Source organism: Taurulus bubalis (genome assembly GCF_910589615.1).
Source record: "Taurulus bubalis genome assembly, chromosome: 12".
Classification (NCBI taxonomy): Eukaryota; Metazoa; Chordata; class Actinopteri; order Perciformes; family Cottidae; genus Taurulus; species Taurulus bubalis.
The window spans coordinates 16,271,947-16,292,868 of NC_136600.1; the positions used below are offsets into that span (position 1 = coordinate 16,271,947).

Below are 20,922 nucleotides of genomic sequence, written 5' to 3' on the forward strand. Positions count from 1 at the left end.
AGACTTAACAAAAATGTATCATATAATAGGCTTCTAAAGGGAGTATTTGCTGCAGGTCTATGGTAAGGTATGGCATTCAATTATTTTTATTTAGTCAGAATATACCACCTTTATATGCATATCATTAGCTGTTTTCAAGAAAGAGCACTAAAGACAAAGACTAGGGGATATAAAATATAAGCATATCATTGTAATAAAGTGTGCTGTGAAGTGTAGTTTTTCAGACAGAAAGACACAGACAGGTCTAGGTTGTATTAAATGTTCTAGATGTTTTATTGGTGTTGGTTTCATTTATTTGACACACATGTTCTACTAGTTGTGGTTTTTTTCTTTCTTCTTGACTTTCAACTCTTGCAGCCATCTGAGATAGATCCAGCCTGAGACCGCGGGCCCCTCACTGGTCTCCAACACATACATGCACACAGACCTGGGCCACACCAGCCTATACCAGGACTTGGACCGAACCAGAGTTGGACCCGATCCAGTATCACGGACCGCAGGCGCATGGTCTCACCATCACCACATCATATCGTTATCATACCTGCAGTGACGGGAACCTGAAAGCCTTGGTTGGCGTCTTGTGTCTTTTGGTAAAAACACAACCTTAAAACCCTGCTCTGCTGTTACAGTTTTAGAATAACCTCCTGAAAAACCAGCAAAAACAACTGAAACCAAACAAAAAACAGAAACAAAGACGTATCTCTCGCTTGTTCCTATTTCACCAATATTGTTGATGTTATTCTTCATGAATTTCTCTCTTGAGCTGTTTTTCCAACATGTTTTTTTTATTGTTTCATTTAAATTCAGTATAGAATTATATAGATTTCCTAGAGCACACAGAAAGATTGAGTTGTATTCACCAACTTGGGGGGAGGGGGTGTACTGTAATAGTTATTAACAAGGACAATGGTTCACACAGTGCACACAAACAGGGACAAACAGGGCAGGAGGGAGGGGAGGGGAGGGGTGTGAGAGACAGAGGGGGAGAGAGGGGGGACAGAATGCCGTGGGGTGTGCTTTGTTAGGCCTAAATGAGGAAAAGCAGCTCTCACGTACCCCCCCTCCCGTCTTGGAAATAAAAAACACAAGTAAAATCATCGAAACCCCCCCGTACCCCACATATTAAAAAAACAACAACACTGTGGCCGTTGATAACGGAATAGAAGGGAGATGACCACTCCGCTGGTCCTCCACAGACATGAGACGGAGGAGAGAGAGGTGGCAGTCGAAGTGGTGTCGGCGGTGGGATCTCACTGTGTGATCTTTACATCTTTGTGTGATTGGGGGACAAGCAAAGGGTTGGCAAGGAGGGAGAAGAGAAGGGAACGAAGGTATAGAGACAGACAAGGGGGAGAACAGGGAGGGGAAGGAGCTGGATGGCCCTTTTTTGCAGAGCATGGACACTCCCTTTGTATCCTTAGCTCATTCAAATCTACATACACAATATGCAGCTGCCGTTTGGTAGATATATTGGTTTATGTACACAGCAGTGAGAGAACACATGCAAAGAGTATCATAGGAGATGGGAGAAAGGGGGGTGGGTCAATGTCGAAAGTTGTAAAGGTGCTTTTGCTGTTTTTAATCTTTGGGGCAGTATTGATGAAAATTGCTTCAAAGCGTTTTTTGTCTTTAAGGGGGCGGGGCATCTGAAGGTGTGTCTTGCCAGGGATGGAGTGACAGGGGGGAGAAATAAGTGGAACATGTAAGGGGCTTGAGCAAAGATGCTCCATTGATCAATAGTATGTCTCTCTTTCCACCCAACCTGGAATGTAAATGAGAGAAAGAAAAAAACACAGAAGTTCAGACAGTTAATTCAGTGCTTTCAAGTCATATTTTCCATTGAATTAGTATTAGTTAAAAGGACTAGATAAACACTTTGGGAAGTACGATACTGCCAGCAGTCAGTTAGTGTAGCTTATAACAAAGACTGCAAACGGGTAAACAGCGAGCCTTGCTCTGTGACAATAACAAAACCTGCCAACAAATAGTCCAGCTTAAAACCACAACTTCCTTTAAAGAAACGGGCACTTAAAAGGGCAGTGTGTTGGATTTGATGAACCTTCTCCTGTGTGCAATGCGTATAGGAGAACTATGGTGGCCGACGCAAAAGGGCAAATGGCCCCATCTATAGCCAGTGTTTGGTTTGTCCAATCTGGGCTACTGTAGAAACATGGTGGCAGGCTCATGAAGAGAACTTACTCCGTATGGAGATATAAACGGCTCATTCTAAGGTAATGTAAATGCATTATGCACCAAAGAAAACAAACATATTTGATTTCATTTTTGCTAATAGATTACCCCTAAAAGCTACGCACTTACCTCCGGGGTTCCTACGAATAAGAAGTTTTCGAACCTCATCATAGACAAAGATGAGAAAACTATAGGGGAACGCACAAAACCACCAGCTGGGCCTGTGGGCAAGACAAGAAAACAACAAGGATTACAAATAATGAAGTAAATAGATTTGAAACAATATGTGAACCAGAGTGACTGCATATCTATCCACGCGATACAGGTGGCACTCACTTTAGTGGATACATCCTGAGTGCCACATCCATGCCTGGGCAGTAGGACAGGAAGGCAGCCAGGGCTGTCTCTTCAAACAGGCCAAAGATCAAGATCTTGTTCCTGGGTGGAGACAAACAACAAATGTTAGAGTGCAAAACTTTTTGCCAATTTTGAATTATTGAAAGGACACATTTAAGTATATCGGTATCACAATAGATTTGGACTCACCTCATGCCCTGCTGGAACACAGAGTTACGCCTGGTCTTGCAGACGATGACATCAGCCCACTGCACGACTACAATACTGACAAAGAAGGCTGTGTGGCATGTGAACTCCACGATCTTCCTCTGCTCGTATGTCTGAGGGCAAGAGAGGGCAGACACAGTAAGATACAGCAACAAAACAAGAAAACACCTGAAAGTTCACTTCAACACAAACACTAACCCATTGCTGCCCGTAGCTGTCTTCCAGGTCGTTGACAGAGCGGTCGTCCCAATTGAGCCTGATGCCGACTAGGTGAATGGGCAGGAAACCATTTTCAGCCAAGATGACAAAGTAGGCAAAGAAGCCTCCCAGAGCCTGAATCATACCTGAGGAAAAAGACAAACACAGAGATTAAGTTACAGAAACAAAAAACATTGCAGATAGGTCCAAAGATAATGCAGCTGTTGTTTGTGAACAATAAAAAGGTGGATACAGATTGATTTAAACAAAATAACTTTCAGGCAACTAGGATTTAACTTCAATCCAGATCAAAGACAATTCCGAGCTTGGATCAGCGGCAATCTTCATTTCACCTACCAATTTGTCCATAGGCAATGCTGATAAGCCTCTCGTTCACCAGCTTGTCCCTGAATGGGTTCCTGGGCTGACGCTTCATGATGTCGCTCTCAGCTGCTTCATAAGCCAGTGAGATGGCTGGCACCTGAGGGACGAGGGAGAAATGGGGATTTTGACTACATTAAGATGTGTCCTATCAACAGGAGCGGCTTTCAGTGATGAGATAGAGATTTAGTGAAAGCTGCGTTTGTCATAAAAGACAGTGAGTGTTGTATCAGCTCTCACCATGTCGGTTCCCAAGTCAATACAGAGGATGGTGATGGTTCCCAGTGGCAGGGGGATGTTGACGATGATGAACAGCAGGAAGGGGGTGATCTCTGGGATGTTGCTGGTCAAGGTGTAGGCAATGGACTTCTTCAGGTTATCAAAGATCAAACGGCCTGAATGGGGGAAAAACAGACAGGTTACATCACACACTAAAACCTTCAGTTTGGGTCTCTGAAACCACTTTCTGTGCATCCTCAAGGATCACATGTTCCAGTTCGGTCCTTTGGGTCTTCTCACCTTCTTCCACTCCTGTGACAATAGAGGCGAAGTTGTCATCCAACAAGATCATGTCTGCGGCTTGTTTGGACACATCTGAGCCAGAGATTCCCATGGCAACACCAATGTCGGCCTTTTTCAGGGCAGGTGAGTCATTCACACCATCACCTGTCACGGCCACAATGGCACCCTGGGAGAGAAGCAGCAGGGCGAGGATGAGCTTATATTGCATGAATATATGGAAGAAGTTATACTTGTTAAATGTATTTATCTTTTAGTTATAAACCTTATTTTAGCTAGAGATTAATACTCTTCATTCATACGACCAAGAATATTAAACGAGTCAATACTTTAGGGCACATATAGACAGACAACCATTCACGCTCACATTCACACCGGGTGCAATTTAGAGCCCAATTAACCTAAGCTGCATGCCTTTGGACTGTGGGAGGAACCCGGAGGGAACCCACGCTGACACGGGGAGAACATGCCAATTTATTTTGATTGAATTCAATTAAAACCTTTTTTCAAGTGCAATCTAACCACTCAGTCAAAAAAAAAAAAAAAAAATGTTTAATGCATCAGTCAGGGGGATAAATTTGACAGATAAGTAGCGCCATCTGCTGTTGTAAAAGTGTAATGCTATTTGTCCCCAATGTAATCCACATACGGTATGGATTAGAAATGTAACCTCTACTTGTTCAAGTCGTCCCAAGCATCTATTATCCATTCGGCTTTTTACTCTAAAACAATCTAAACATGCTCATACCAGTCTCTGGCAGCCTTCTACGATGATGAGCTTCTGCTGTGGGGAGGTCCTCGCAAAGACAATCTCGGTGTGATTCCTCAGGATGTCGTCCATCTGATCCTGAGACAGATCCTTGAGGTCTGTACCGTGGATCACACAGGCCTTGGCATCCCTGAACACAGACAGTGAAGCGTTGACGTGGGTCTTGTGATTTACTATTATTTAGTTTGATTGTGTGTGTGTGTGTTTCTGTGAGCATTCTTTACCTGGGGTTGACCTGACTGACAGGTATGTTGAGACGGGCTGCAATGTCCTCCACTGTCTCGTTGCCCTCAGAGATGATGCCCACTCCCTTGGCAATGGCTTTGGCTGTGATCGGGTGATCTCCAGTGACCATAATGACCTAACAAGCAACATACATTACATTGTATACCATCATCACAAACAATATTATTTGAAAAGACTTTAAGGAATAAAAACATTTGATATTAGGCTTGCAAGAAAAAAAAACTCACCTTGATACCAGCAGATCGGCATTTGCCAACAGCATCAGGCACAGCAGCACGGGGAGGGTCGATCATGGACATAAGGCCAATAAAGCAAAGGTTGTCGGTCTGGAAGTTGACATCGTCCGTGTCAAAGGCAAAGCCCTTGGGGTACTGGTCTTCTGGCATCATCACGTGGCAGAAACCTGGAGTGAAAAGTAGTGTCACATTTAGTGTTGATTTGTGATGTCTACGCATCAACCCAGACCGTCTATTCCTGACCTCGGACATAGCGTCCAACATTAGTCAAAAAATTACATTTCAATGGTGCCCGTTTCTAATAACTCCACAGATTCTTCAATAGATCTCAAATTAAAAATGTTTAAAAGCATTTGACCAGGAGCTGTTGCATATTTTGGAATTCGTCCAAATTAATAAATTGCAGTCACAAAACTATTAGCTGTAATGTAACCAATTAGAAAGTAAAATCAATGGATTGATATCATTTTTGTGAAATGGAAATATACTATAGTATGAGGATTATCTAAATACAGTGGAAAAGACTAAATAAAATCCCTGTTTGAACCTCAGGGCATAGTCAGACTGTCCCTCCCTGTATCTTTGAATCTCTTCCAGTTATATGTACTTACCAAGTACTCTCTCTCCCAGTCCTCCCAGTTCCATGTAGGCATTCTGGAAAGATTCCTTCAACTCCTCGTCCATAGGTTGTTCCTTCCCCTGAATCATGATTGTGGAGCAACGGTCCAGGATCCTCTCAGGGGCTCCCTTCATCACCAGAAGGTAGCGGTTGTCATTGAGGTCCTCTGTCTCGTGCACTGAGAGCTGGAAGAGGAAAGCAGAATGTTAATTTAGTATACATGGTGTTCGTGCGTATGGGTTTCACTTTGTGTGCACAACTGTCATAAAACCTTTGACCTACCTGGTATTTGTTGGTGGAGTTAAAGGGGATCTCAGCCACCTTCTTGTTCTTATCCCTCGACAGCCGGACTGAGCCACAGCACAGCTCGATACACTTCAGCAGGGCGGACTCTGAGGCGTCGCCGGCCACGTCACGCTTCAGGATGGGCAGCTGGTCTTGTCCTGCTTTAAACTGAGCGCGGTTACACAGACCAGCGATACGAGCCAGAGACAGCCACGTCACGGAGGTCTTGTCGAAAGAGGCACCTAGAGCGGGAGCAGGAGAGGGGGTGTTATTAACCTTCCTGGTTTCTATTTATTATTGATCCCTTTTATAGTAGTTACATATTGTATCAGTGATGGCATATGCCCCATCATTACTAACCAGACTGGTCCTCAGTGGTGTCGGCCTCGTGGATCTGGTTGTCAAACCACATGTGGGCCACAGTCATCCTGTTCTGGGTCAGGGTGCCGGTCTTGTCAGAGCAGATGGTGGAGGTGGAGCCCAAGGTTTCCACAGCTTCCAAGTTCTTCACAAGGCAGTTCTTCTTTGCCATACGTTTGGCAGTCAGGGTCAGACATACCTGCAGAACAATACATGTATAATGTTAATCGTTATTGTGATCGGATGCATCACCTGTCAAGCTCCAGGATTTAATTTATCCATTTCTTGATGCTAAATAAAGTGCGCTCACAATAATAAAAAAAGCAAACAAGTATTGTCTATTTATTTCCATTGCACCTTTCAAAATCAAATGTATTAAAAACATAAAAAGCAATACTTAAACCACTTAAATATAATAAAATGTGACCACAAGCATTGATAAAAGAGATTTAGAAAGAAATAAAATGAAGAAAATGCCATGTATCCAAAATGAGCAATAACAACAGATTGCAAAAATAAATAAAATTCAAGTGAAAAGGGCCAAAGAGATAGATAATTATTTGCACTTACAGTGACAGTGGCCAGCAGCCCTTCAGGCACGTTAGCCACAATGATGCCGATGAGGAAGATGACGGCCTCCAGCCAGGAGTAACCCAGGACGATGGCCAGGATGAAGAATGTGAGACCGAGGAAGACGGCCACACCTGTGATGATGTGGATGAAGTGCTCGATCTCCTTTGCAATGGGGGTTTTGCCGGTTTCCAGGCCAGAGGTAAGAGTAGCAATGCGACCCATGACCGTGTTGTCTCCGGTGCAGATAACAATGCCACGCGCTGTGCCTGGTTTGGAAAAAGAACACATATATAATGATGTAAAATGTCATTTGCAGCGTCAGGACCTGTGTGATTAGTCCTAAAAAAAAAATCTCAGTTAGAATTCTGCTTTACATTTTAGTCTTAAAGTAAGTAAGTCAGGTATACAAGTTATATCTTTCCTCAATTTCGAGGCTTTAAATCAAACCACAGGCACACAAGTTAATAATAGCACATCATACTGTTGCCATGGTGACCATACCTTCCACACAGTTGGTGGAGAAGAAAGCAAGGTTTCGGGTCTCTAAGGGGTTGTCATGGGTACAGTCAGGTGACCTGCTCTGAGGTTCTGACTCGCCTGTGAGGGAGGAGTTATCAACCTAGTGGGAGACAGGGAAAGTAAAACATGAAATTGCATACAACAAGAAGCAAGACTTTGATTGTGTATGTGTGTGTGCGTGCATGCATGCATGCGTGTGTACCTTGCAGCCATGAGCGGAAACCACCCTGATGTCAGCAGGGATCCTGTCTCCTCCCTTCACTTCAACCAGATCTCCACCCACCACTTCTTCAGCGTTGATCTGTACCTTCTCACCCTCACGGATCACCAACGCTTGCTGCAGGGAGAGATCAGTGATGGTCAGAAAACACACAAACACTCAGGCATTGGCCAATGTTAGTAACACGGTGTCTTGGAAAATGGGGAGTTTTGCCTTCTTTGCCATCTCTTCATGTGAAAAAAAGAGAACTGTCTGACTAAACATATAATGAGCAAATAATTCATTCATTCAATCAAAAACGCACAGTAGGCATAACCATCTTCAGGCAGAGTGCGCCAACCACCAGCTGTGCCACCTCCTTTTGCAATATTCCCACTCTTAGTGGCAAGTAAAGAGGTAAAGTGTGAAGACTTACACATACAGAGTTAACAGAGTTTCTGCTAAGTCACATTAGCAACCCCTACTTTCTTGTGTCTGCCGCTTGACTCCAAACATCCTAAATATATATTTACCTTCACAGCACAACGTGTCAGTTTCTCCTCTCCAGAGGGAACCGAAATAAGCTTTCACACATAGCTTGATTTCTTTTGAGCAAACACATATTTACCTGAGGCACCATGTTCTTGAAAGACTCCATGATTTTGGAGCTCTTGGCCTCTTGAAAGTATGAGAAGCAGCCAGTGATGACGACGACAGCTGTGAGCACAATACCTAAGTACAACTGGAGAGAGACAAACAGTCAAACATATGAGAGTGTGGTCTGTGGAAAAGCACTGGATGTGTGTGATGCTAAAATCGCTTAAGCGAGGTGTTATTAATGCCTGTACTTCAGAGTGGGAAGTGTGACGGATGTGTTAATGAGGTGTAGATGGGTCAGATGTGAGTGAGTAAGAGTGTGTGTGTGTGTGTGTGTGTGTGTGTGTGTGTGTGCTCACATTGTCTCCTGCAGGATCGTCCTCAGTGGCTGCCTGGATGGCGTAAGCGAGGAAGCAGAGGATGGCGCCAGTCCACAGCAGGACGGAGAATCCACCAAACAGCTGGCGACAGAACTTGATCCACTCCGGGGTGGTGGGAGGAGGGGTGAGAGCATTGGGACCATCTCTGATCAGATACTCTGCTGCCTTGGCATTGGTCAAGCCCTGGAGGGAGCACACAGACAATACAAACGCATATTTGTTTAAGTTTGTTAACATTCTCATATTTATTTTGTATGACTTTGGAGTTGGATGGTCATGAACTGTAATGAAACAAAAGTAGTACGCCATCTAGTGGCCAACTGGAAAATTGGTCTAAAACCATAGCTGTATAAATAGAGAAATATAATGTTGATATTATAATTGATGTGTTTTCATTAGAAAGCATTCTGCTGCAAGTAATGCGAAAGGCTCACACCTGAACTCACTCACATATACACACACCAAAAAAAACAACATGTATACATACACACGCACATAAAAAAAAAAAAAAATATATATATATATATATATATATATATATACACACATACATACATACATACACACATTAAACAAACAAAATTATATATATTTCTCTCTATCTCCTGCTGCCCCTCCAGCCTTGCTTTTCACAACAAGTTTCATCAACTCACCTGGACAATGTCAGTCTGGTATTTCCTGCATGTTTCCTCTATGGACATCTTATGTTCCGTCTGGAAAAAAAAACAGATAATCAATAGTCTGCATAGCTCAGTATGTTTAGTAGTTTTTTTGCATGCAAGGACAATTTCAAGAAAATAGTCCAAATTGAATCAAGAACTATGCCGACAGCTTTCTTTGCATTTCAGAAAATCCAATAACTTAATTTCAGTCAAGGTAATTGGAAATGTACTCTATGCATGCAGTTCACCTGATAGATAAGAGCATTGGGCAGATATATGGCGACCCAGGTGTCTGTTTCTTGCGCTGTGAGGCGGGATCAAGTGACGACTTCCTGATAACAAGTCACCGCTCATACTAGTAAAAATATTTATTTTTTTGGCCCGCATGGGAAAGATTTCCCTTCTCTCCAACAGAGTTGGTGGCAATTCAGTGTCCTTTTCTATATTCTCAAAGAAGATTTTTTTTCAAAAGGTAAAATCATTTATATGCATCCTAAAAATGCATGGTTGGTATTAAAAAATATATGAATAATTAGGGAATTGTAGTGTCAAATAAATCAGCTTTTGACTGACAGGATCAAAAGTGAATTGGTCTCAAACATATTTGATGCCAACACTCAGTTTCACAAGTATTCTTCACAGATAAAAGAAGGATTTACTTACAATGGGCACTTCCTTCTTCAGGTCATCCATGTCCTTGGCCCCCTTCTTCTTCTTGGGGGAGCGGTCATCTTTGTCCTGTGTGGTGGCAACGCGGTAACTGTCTGACCGGCCATACTACAGACACACACATATGTTTTATACATGCCTTCGGACTAGATTAAGGAGTTAGTAGCCTGTGCGCTTGTGTTTATAATCTTCACTGTTCTCGGGGCTTGAACATTAGCTCACTAAAAACACCACTTAAAGGCATTAAATGCATTCATTATTCAGATAACAGTATTGTCAGGCATTCAAACAGTATTTACCAGTAACTGATTGCAAAGCCAGCGGGCTTTATTTAATTGCCCTTGGTTTCTTTTAATACACAGTAAATAATGTTGTACCCTTGTGAAGTGACCTCGTGAAGTAGCCTGTATTTCGTTTATGAGGAGGATGTGAGATTAAGAGCATGTAAACCTATTATCTTAACAATCAAAGACGTGAAAGATAAATGCATCACCTCCATAGCTGCCGTTTCTCTCTGAACAAAAGCATCCATATTAAACATACATTACATACCACACATTAAAGCATGTGCCTCAGGTCTGCTCTGCCATATCTATTTGATCCCTCCACTGATCAAAAAAGGGTTGCTCTGATGTCCACAACAGTAGAAACAATCAAGTGCAAATGGTTTAACCTGTAGGTTTTAACTAATCACTTCCTGGCCTTTTTCATTCATCTAGCAGCAAGGACATGAGAGAGAGAGAGAGAGAGAGAGAGAGAGAGAGAGAGAGAGAGAGAGAGAGAGAGAGAGAGAGAGAGAGAGAGAGAGAGAGAGAGAGAGAGAGAGAGAGAGAGAGAGAGAGAGAGAGAGAGAGAGAGAGAGAGAGAGAGAGAGAGAGAGAGAGAGAGAGAGAGAGAGAGCATCAAAGGCTTTCTGATTAGATTCTGGTACGTTCTACACTATTAGACCAGATACATCAGAGCCGCTTTGATGTCAAAGATCTAAAATTAAGTCTCAAGTACTTGCGCTCACACACACACACACACACACACACACACACACACACACACACACACCCTCATCCTCTTCCGCCTGCTTTACTGTGCTGCCTCTGGTTCCTGCTACTCTGCAACTATAATTATCCCCTCAGAAATTGGCTTATGTTGTTAAACTAGATGCGAGTGGACTAATAATAACCCAGATCTTCTCCAGCACATTCTAGTCTTTCTCGGTCTATAGCTGTAACTCCAGCATATTGTCCGGAAGGAGAGCTGCCTGACTTGCTGGGCGACGTCAATACAGACGTCCCTCATCAAGGGTCAGAGGTGACATGGAGGCACAAATCCCTCGCAGGAGGTGTGAGTGGATCCTAGTGGTCAGGTCCTTCACTTACAAAACTCATCAAGGAAATGACCATCGGTGGCGGATCAATGCAGTCAAATTAATATACACTGATGGTATGAGAGAGCTAAGTCTAGCTGATATTGAAGCCACATAATTCACTTTGAATCAGACAGAAACATCAATAACTTTAGTCAATGATAACAGACACGCTTAATTAAGGTGAGTGTCAAATTAGGTTCAAGGTTACAATTTCATTGATAACTTAATTGTATGAGGCACTGGCTTCCTCTTATACAATCAAAAACCAACTGTGTGGGGAAATTCACTGAAGTAAAGTAAGCACCCTCTGGTGGTACAACCAGGCAGTACCATTATCAGGATTGCAGCATACACAAGTAATGTCGTCATCATAGTACCAATGTTAACTACAAACAGACGTCTCCTTTGATTTACTGCTTCATGTTTACTTTTAAATTAATCTGCGAAAAAAGAAATCCCTTCCCAAACTTACATATTTACACAAGCACCAGTAAGAAAGTAGGAATAGAGATCCCACGTTCTCCACAAAAGCTCACACACCCAGACCACACCAAAACACACACTTGCCAAATAGAACAACTTGCACCTTCAAGTCCCACCGTGGGAGCTGCAATTGTACTGCCGTTGTGTGAAACTCTTGTGAAATCATGCCTCTGCATATTGAATTTGTTTATGGAAACGAAGACCTGTCTTTCTAGTTTGCCATCATAAAAAAAGAGAACAGCTTCGTGAAGCAGCATGTGGATGACAACTCTCACTCGCTTAATTGTGGAGCTTGGGCTGCTCAACGACCGCTGCTGAATTCAAAGCAAACAATGGAACCCTTCGTTCAAACATGTCAGGCAGAGAGTAGCATCAGTGGGAAGGAGCCGTTTGACTGACTGACTGACTGACTGCAAACACACACACCCACCCACACACACGCAAACACACATGGTTCTGCAACAAAAGAGCAGGTGAGAAAATGTCTTTGTCGCAGCAAGACCAGGCAGGCCTGGTGAGGCAGAGGCTGCATACAGAAGGAACTGCTGCAGTGGAAAAGTACTGCTGCTCATCCCCTTTGAGACAGAACCGGGATGTGTGCGTGTGTTCCCATTGAGATGGCGGGTGTGTTAGCACATACATGTATGTATTATATGCATGAATGAACGACGGCTCCAAATCTCTGTTTAGAGATCAAGTGTGTTGACTAATATGGAGTTACAGATTTATCGGTATCAAATAGGCGCCATCATCTAAAAGATGACTGACTGGCAGCTGTGTAAGTGCATTTGTTGGTATAATATTCTTTTTGTGGCTAGTTTGTCTACAGACGATGTGGTACACTGCAAATACACACTTAGGGAGCATCGTCAACGACACACCTGCTCTTATGAGCATATGCACGCTGACATTTATAATCATAAACATGGACACACACTCTTCCTATCACAAACACACATATGCCCAGACAATAGAAGTGTTTGGTATGGAGAGGAGTGCCAAACAAAGCGATACGTGGTGAAAAGTAGAGACACGGAGAGATGGATGTTGAGGGGGTGGATGACGGACACGATTGGGCACATGGACAGGGAGACATCCGTGGGAGGTGGGAGGCAGGGAGAGATAAAGAGCGAAAGAGGCAGGTGGAGAAAGGGACAGAGAGAGAGAGAGAGAAGCTGGTGTCACCCTTTGCTCATGCTTCTAATTAGATATTGACCAACAGTCTTTGTCTGCTGGCTCTGTGTCAGTGTATGACCCGCAGTAACCCCACTCTAATAGATTACAAAACCTTACTCATGGTGTGTGTGTGCGCGTGTGTGTGTGTTACTTTGAGCATGAAGTCGCATATGTTAACAGCATATATTCTCACTCCGAGTGTGTGTGTGTGTTTTCGGATGTAGTCACCAGCATGACTCAAAGAGAGGTCACTGATTTATCCTGTGTCGTGGTTACAGAATGTAGAGTATTCTAAGTGCATACCTGGCTTTGTGTGTGTGTCTCTCATTCCCCCCCCCCCTCCAGACACACCCTGCTACCTGACAGATTTATTTTTATATATAAAAATAAATCTATCTCTTGTCTCCGTCATCGCCACTTTCATTTGAATTATTCAGCAGAGAAAGATGGAGTCCATATTGCGTACATATATTACTTGAGTATCCGTGCATTTGCAGAGGACATCAACGTGTGCCTGCCTGTGCCTGCCTGTGTGGGTCTGTGTGGGTCTGTGTGGGTCTGTGTGGGTCTGTGTGGGTCTGTGTGGGTCTGTGTGGGTCTGTGTGGGTGTCCGGCTGCCTCTCACAGCTCTGGGTAATGTAATGAGCCCCTTCTGTGCGGAGGAAGGAAACAGAGACTTGTGGCTGGAATTACAGACGCTCGCTCTCCCACAAGCACAGAGACAAATGGACTGATGGACAGACACATCTGTGGATTACGTTGTGCAACCGCTCGCATCCAGTTACATGTTGGCTTATCAAAATCTACTTAAAATCAATCATTTTAAAAAGCCAATTGCCTCACATACAGGGTTGTGTGTTTGATTTGATCTTAAATTATTCTACTGGTCGGCTCTGGCAGACCAAAATAAATCTTACGTTTCATCCTCTGATGAATGACTGTTTGGAGGGCGAGCAACCATGGTGAACAAGCTCAGCAGTGGCCTAGTACTCTTAGGATCCCCTGATGTTCTCCGGGACCAGTATTAATTGATGCATCTGAAACTGGACACAGTATTCACTGCTGTATAAAACAGACGGGTAATTGATTCAAAGAATTAGTGTGCGTTTGTGTGAGCAGAGCAGAGTCATTGTGTTGGCCACGGTCCGTGTGTGCAGCGTCTACACGCATTGCGGCAGAGAGAGGAAGGCAGATGTAGAGAGAGAGAGAGAGAGACACACGTGATTGTGACATGAAAAGAGAAGACATAACTCAAAATATAAAGAGAAGGAAATAATGTTAATGTTAATAATGTTATTCACATCATGGACAAGAGTTCAAACTAGGAGTGGCACCTGGGATAACTATCATGCCAAGCATCTTGAGGACAACGGGTCGAGGCCTGCACACCGATGGTGGGGTTGACTGGGACTGGCACGCAGCATCTTTTCTTCCACTTTAATTGCACGCATGAGGAATCCTGTAACAGGAAGAAGTTATGTGCGTCTATGCACAAAGGTGTTTTTCTCTAAATATGGAACTCGTATGAGGAAGTGGGTTGTAGAAGGAAGAAATGTAACCCTGCTCCATTTGAATCATTTAGCAACCACCATCACAAATGTGTCATACCTACATGTGAGTCACTTCCTCTTTGTACAGCGCAGCAATGATGCATGGATCACATTGTTGGCATCATTGTGGCGTGTTTTTCACTATGACCATGAGCGTAGAACATACAGCTGAGGATATACTCATTTGTCATTTTACTTGTGCCCTTAGATCATGGGAACTTGTTTTACAAAATGTCTAAATGGTGGTGTGTATTAACATAAGCATTATATGTCTACCCATTTTCACAGGTCACATCACAAAGATATTGGGTCTAATTCATGTCATCTTCTGTTGTAGTTCAGTAAACTGGCTGAGGCTGCAGGTTGAAGGCCCTTTGTCTTCAGTCTGGCCGATCGACTGATTTAGTCCCATTGTATGGGAGCAAATGTAATGATTTTTTTTTAGCAATAAGGCATCCTTTAAACGGCATTTTTTTTTTACTGGATCTCCACTACACTTTGCTGTCCCTCTATTGTCTCTAGGAATTATAATAGGAAAAGAATCCATCAACACATGAAAATGTAAAAAGGTCTGAAGAAACAATTGAATGAACATATATTGCATGTGAAATATGTCCTGGTTTGTAATTACATGTCTGCATCTGCGCACATGCTACTATGCGTGTGGTGTGTATATGTGTGTTGATGCATGCATGCATGCGTGTGTGTGTATTTGCGACCTTGCAAGGTCATTGGACCATCTGCTGTTTCTTGCAGCAGGACGGCATGGCTCTGGGCCACAGGGGGCTCAGGCCGTGGGCCGAGGGACATAGCTGTTGGGATTAGCCAGTCTGATTACTACACTGGATTAGCCCGCTGTGCTTCATCCTCTCTTTGTCTCCATCACTCTTCTTTCTCTGCAATTTTATTTCAGGAAAATCAAATGCATACGTGCAATCTCCACATGTATCATTAGGTCTTGGTGCACAGTAATTTGGTGAATGTCTTCCAACAGTACTGAGTAAACGAATGGATTAGATGATTACTTTTGAGAGGTGATTAGGATTTGAATGCCATGCAAAAGAGACTGTTGAGGTATTTGTTTCGCTTATCTGTATCAGCCTTGAGTGATATGAAGGCTTTTTATCTTTCTACAGAACAAAGTGAACAGGCATCAAAAGGAGATTCCAGATATCAGACGTGAAGAAGAAAGGGAAAAGATGGCGTCAAACGTTTCTAGTGCAACAGTCACGTTCTGTTACGCCCGAGTGGCAGCTCAAATTAAACCATGGACAAGTAGAAGTGATGAAATAGTATATGTATTCACTGCTGTATAAAACGTCCGTGATCGCTTAAGAGCACTAGAACATGTTAATCTCTAAATCACATAAACACAAAGAGGCAGAGAGAGATTAACTCTTTAGCTCTCAAATCATTTACCGTGTATAGTGCTCTCTCCAAAAGAAAAATAAATAAGAGCAAGAAACTCAAACTAAAGATTTTGACTTTGTCCATCCCATCATCATTCTCATCTGTTCATCCGACAGAGACAACTGTGGAACTGTTTATCTTTGCCCCCCCCCCCCCCACCCGAGAGCCCTGAGGGATATATTTGCTCTGTAGTTGTTGAGTCTTGGCATGTGTGAATGTGGCCTGGTCTAGATTAGCATTGTAAATCTTGGTGCGTTGGTGCTTGTAAAGAAGATGGCATCTCGCCATGGCGTGAGAGAGGGCGCCTCTGTAGGCATCTGGTCACATAAATATGTCCAGATGTGCACGCACGCACGCATCCATCCATACACACAGCGGCTGACTGCACGAAACCAAATCCCCATTTGAGATTTTCAAGCATGTGTTGCTTTGTGATTCTGTTGTGCTCAGTATGTCTGCATGAATGGACAATCATTCACAATTCAGGCATATAATTACTGAAAATCTTAAAACAACTTCTATTTGTTTTACTGAATGGCAGCATTATGTGGTAACACAATACAAATACAGCAAGGTGTTTGATTTTAACAAGCCTTTGTCCATTGTGGCTGCCCAGTGTTATACTTTGTGCTTTGGTGTATTCACACAGGGAATGTGCACACACACACACACACACACACACACATCTCCAGGACAACACCCTAAATTAGTCATGTCGTTGTAGTCAGGCAACCTTACCCCTCTGGATCGCTCTCTTTATGGGAGACCATCAACACAATAATGTTGGAAAACTGTTTGTCAATCACTGTCGACTGCAATCCTGTTTAAAAGGATGAAGACAACAGCAGTGACCTTTATTTTTATTAGAATTACACAAACTTCTTGTCCCGTTAGTCCAACACTAGTGGGAGGGCAAACTACTGTTTTTTTGCTGAGCCACGAGAGAAATCTGGACTCTGTCCTTCAGCAGTACTCTCACTGGGGACAAGGCCACATTACAGTGGATATCTATTGATCAGAAGCTTCAAGAGGCTTGAAGGGGACAATGAAGGGGCATTTCAAAGGTCAACATATTGATCTTAATTGACCCCTATGCCACAGGGCAAAAAGATCCCAGCAGGCTGTGCGGTCAGAGAGACAATGCGGTTGATCAGATTATGTATGGACGTGCTTTTCTATTGGTTCCTGCGACACGTGGGACAGAACCGCTGTGGTACAGTGCAGTCTATCAGCATTGGGCACCAGGTGCAGTGGGGAGGGATGTGCAGTACTCTGCACCAAACTGAGGGCTGGGCCTCTGCAGAGGCCACACACATCATACTCCTGAACTACCTTCACTGACACCTCCTAATTTCTTCTCCGTCACTGCACACGCCTCACTGGTGCCAATATAAAAGCACAGGCTGTTCTAAAAACCTTTACGCCGTGACACGTACTTCATGAGTCTAATAGGGATCTCAACACTAAGGGGAGCTTCCTCAGCCACAATGCCTTCAGAGCAGCTCAACCACACCCCTCTTCACCAATATGACCTGCTGTAGAAAGCCTTAATGCTACACCTTCATTTCTCCTGGGGCACCAGCCTGCCGACAACGCACCACACCCCGCCCTACAGTCAATGTCCTACGAGGATCATCCAACCCAACCACATCCCTCATCTCCCTATCCCATCTGTCTGCCGTTCCCCTGATAACCAAGCCCACAATGTGAAGCAAGAGGAAACAGGAGCCATGGTAATGTGAGCCTCAGGTCATTATCCTGTAACAAGATATACAGCTAGGCAGCCCTCCCCCACCATACGCCTCCTCCGTCATTTTAAATCCCTCTCTCTCTACACCTGCAGACCAGCCACTACTGATCTGCCCTACCTCCCTCTCTCGCTCTGTCATTCTTGCTCTCTCAGCAGTGGCACCCTCCCCCATCAGTGTCACGTGTCTGAAGGTGAAAATATCCTCCTATAGTCTCATCAGCATCCGCCATGTATAGCTGCGCTCATGCAGAGAGTAGAATAATGAGCAAGATGAGCGCGTGTGCGAGGGAAAATACACTTCAGACATGTTCTGCCAAATTAAGACTATCCATCAAAATGCGCTATTGCCTCTAGTATCCATGAAACAAGCCCAAGTCTTGCTCTTCAGCATCACTGCTGTTTCTATGCAATGTCCTTTCTGCGTGCTCCTCCTGCCAACCAATCACAGCTCTTTACTGGGAATTTCCACACCAGAAGCCCCGCCCCCGGTTTGACGCAGGAGGCACGTCGCATGATGCCCCCCCGCGGCCTTGGGGAAGGACAGCTGGCAATGCCATCGCACAGTGCGCCAGTGCAAGATTCGAGAAAAAAAAAAAAGAGAAGAAAAAAAGATGGAGATAGTGAAAAAGGATGTGTAGTCGACAGGCAAACGCGTGAAAACAAGATCGGCCCCATCACTCCATTCTTTCTTCCATCCATCCCCCTTTTCCATTCAGGGTGACCTCAGCCGTCATGGAGTGAAAGTCAAGGAAACAGCAGATCGCCATGGACGCTCATTTTCTGCATTTTTAATTAACATTTCTGGAGAGCTACGGCATCTTCCGAAAACACAGCAATAGCCCTCATGCGGAAAGCACCCTCTGCACTCACATCGCTTTTGACGCAGTGCTCATAATGCTGCTCGGTTAGCCGAAGCCTTCATCTTGAACGACAGGCCTGCTTTTCAGATGCTTGTGTAACTGCGATGACAGTTGCCTGCACTGCTGCTACAGCGGTGGAGATCTCTTAGTGCTGCATGGCCCCTTGTCTGCGGCGTCATGCCACCGCATCATTTAACAGGCACACTGCGGTCGGAGATAAAAAAAAAATACAACTAAATTCCGCAGGATAGAGATGGAGCAGAAATTGCGCAATAGCTCATACCGGCATTCGCATTTTGGCATTTTCCGGGAGCGCTGTGTTTTTCCACCAGCATCGTCTGCATGACATATACACACACACAAATTGAGATATATATATATATATATATATATATATATATATATATATATATATATATATAAACAGCGCAGTTGCTTTTTACCATGTAACGGTGCGAGCAGCAGATGTAAGGGCACGTCGTGCTCCTGGTGTAGTCCTATTGAACGCATCACTTATTTAATCTGTAGTTTGTGTAAATGTGTATACTTTTAGTGATTACAGAGTCCCTGTTATGTCACAAATTAAAGGGGAAATAAGCTGGCGATGCGCTTATTCCCAGTAACCGCATTATGACGCATGGGTCATCGAGTGCCGAGGATGAGACTCCTCCGCTGATAGCAAGGGCGCGATGGGCTCAGCATCTTCCCGGTTCACCGCCAGATGCTTCTCTCGTGCTGGATGGACCAGGCCGAAGAGAGGGCAGTGCCGGCGGGGTTTAAAGCAAGCGAGCACACGAGGGGGGAGACGGGGGTGGGGCAGCGAGGGCGTGAAGGAGGTCACAGTACATCCTGTTCATTCATCACTGAGAAAGATCTAGAGCAATGTAGACCTCTTTTTTTTGCCTTCAAATGTAACGCAATTCCGTTCTTTTAATTAAACCACAGATTAATGGTGGGTGAACAGAATAGGTGTCTAACAAGTGCACCCCCCTCCCACTCTCCCACACGAGAGCTCTTGGTAAGAATAAACCGATCAGGCCTACCATGGCTGGCAAGGTTATAGTCGAAGTAGGCCTATCAGAGACCTGAAATACACATGACACACTGACAACCTCTAAACCACACACACACACAGACACACACACTCACTTGTGACACTTTGGCATCAGATTTTCATATATTATCTCGGTGCATGATTAAAAAAAAAATTTAATTTTTTTTTTTTTTTTTTTTTAAATCACCGAGTGAATGAGAGAAAATGACATGATCCGATTAAATTTAAATATTTCAATAAATGTAAAACAATCATTATATTCACGTCAAAACCAGGCTAGAGTCAATTCACCGTGTGCAGTGAAATACCGCTGCTTTCTATCGCCGCAGTCGACAGAAGCTACTGGCTACATCAATTTGTCGCAGTCTAGGAGACCATGGGTAAAACACAGTTCCGCATTAGAGTCAATGTCAATGAGACAAACGGGATTTCCATAGAGGAAAAAATGACATCACACCAGCCCTTCTTTGTCAGGAGTAAAATAGCAGGCTACCGCTCATTTCTCAGGCCACTTCAGGTGGGGTACAACGCAGTTAAAAAGTTGGAATCGTCAGTCTTACCCCCATGTTGGCGCAGTCACTCTTCTCCTCTCAGGTGATGCACAGCTTGAGAGGTGTCAGCCCCTCGCGTTGAGTTATATCAAAATGCCTTGCCTTGAGAAAATAAAAGAGAATATGCTCAGTTTTCAGGGCTGCTTAAATGAAAAATGGAAAAAAAGACGTCATGGCAGTTATCTAGATCTGACAAAATTTTGTTTTTGGGCGTAAATGAACGGTCTTTCAAACCTTCCAAACGGTTAAGCTTCAATCTTTCCCCCCCTGTGAGACGTCGTTCAAATGAAATGTTGCGGTCTCGAGCGGAGCATCACGCGGGGATGCGCTTCCTTCCTTTGCTCTCTGATACTTGCGGAGAAAGACCGGCGAAACTAACGAGCCGCACTGCTATTTTTTCAAGGCTTGATCTCCCTCCGCGGCTCTGCCGGTTTCCGCAGTACTCCTGAAGCCGCAGTACTCCGCCAGTGGAAGAAGCGCCGCCCCAGCAAATGAGTGAACCGAAGGGGCGATTGAACCCGCCCCTTATAGAGCAGCTGGCCAATCATAATTCGGAGCGTCTCATCGGTGATGGGATCGCTAACCAATTGGTTTAATCACAGTCCTCCAGCGGGCCAATAGAAAGCTCCTTCTGCCCCTCCTGCTTTACTGCAGAATACTGAGGCTTGCAGCCAGCAGCGTCGCGAGTGAAAATGTATAGAAATGGACGCACAAGGTTAGATTCTAGCTGTCGTGATTGTGTTTGCTCATCATGTAATG

General features: G+C 44.1%; 1 protein-coding gene across 1 annotated transcript; it reads right to left on the minus strand.

The window, feature by feature from the left end:
• Positions 1-254: 254 nt before the first annotated feature.
• On the minus strand, positions 255-20,506 carry atp1a3b (ATPase Na+/K+ transporting subunit alpha 3b). Its single transcript, XM_079227448.1, has 23 exons — positions 20,398-20,506; positions 20,173-20,265; positions 9,961-10,035; positions 9,289-9,348; positions 8,615-8,818; positions 8,287-8,400; positions 7,662-7,796; positions 7,442-7,559; positions 6,938-7,206; positions 6,368-6,566; positions 6,005-6,249; positions 5,715-5,907; positions 5,095-5,270; positions 4,846-4,982; positions 4,601-4,751; positions 3,853-4,021; positions 3,574-3,728; positions 3,310-3,433; positions 2,953-3,098; positions 2,737-2,867; positions 2,527-2,628; positions 2,320-2,411; positions 255-1,762 (listed from the first exon to the last, which is right to left on the minus strand). The coding sequence occupies exons 2-23, from the start codon at positions 20,176-20,178 to the stop codon at positions 1,734-1,736; spliced, it is 3,030 nt and encodes a 1,009-aa protein (XP_079083574.1). The 5' UTR covers positions 20,179-20,265; positions 20,398-20,506; the 3' UTR covers positions 255-1,733.
• Between the last annotated feature and the right edge of the window lie 416 nt (positions 20,507-20,922).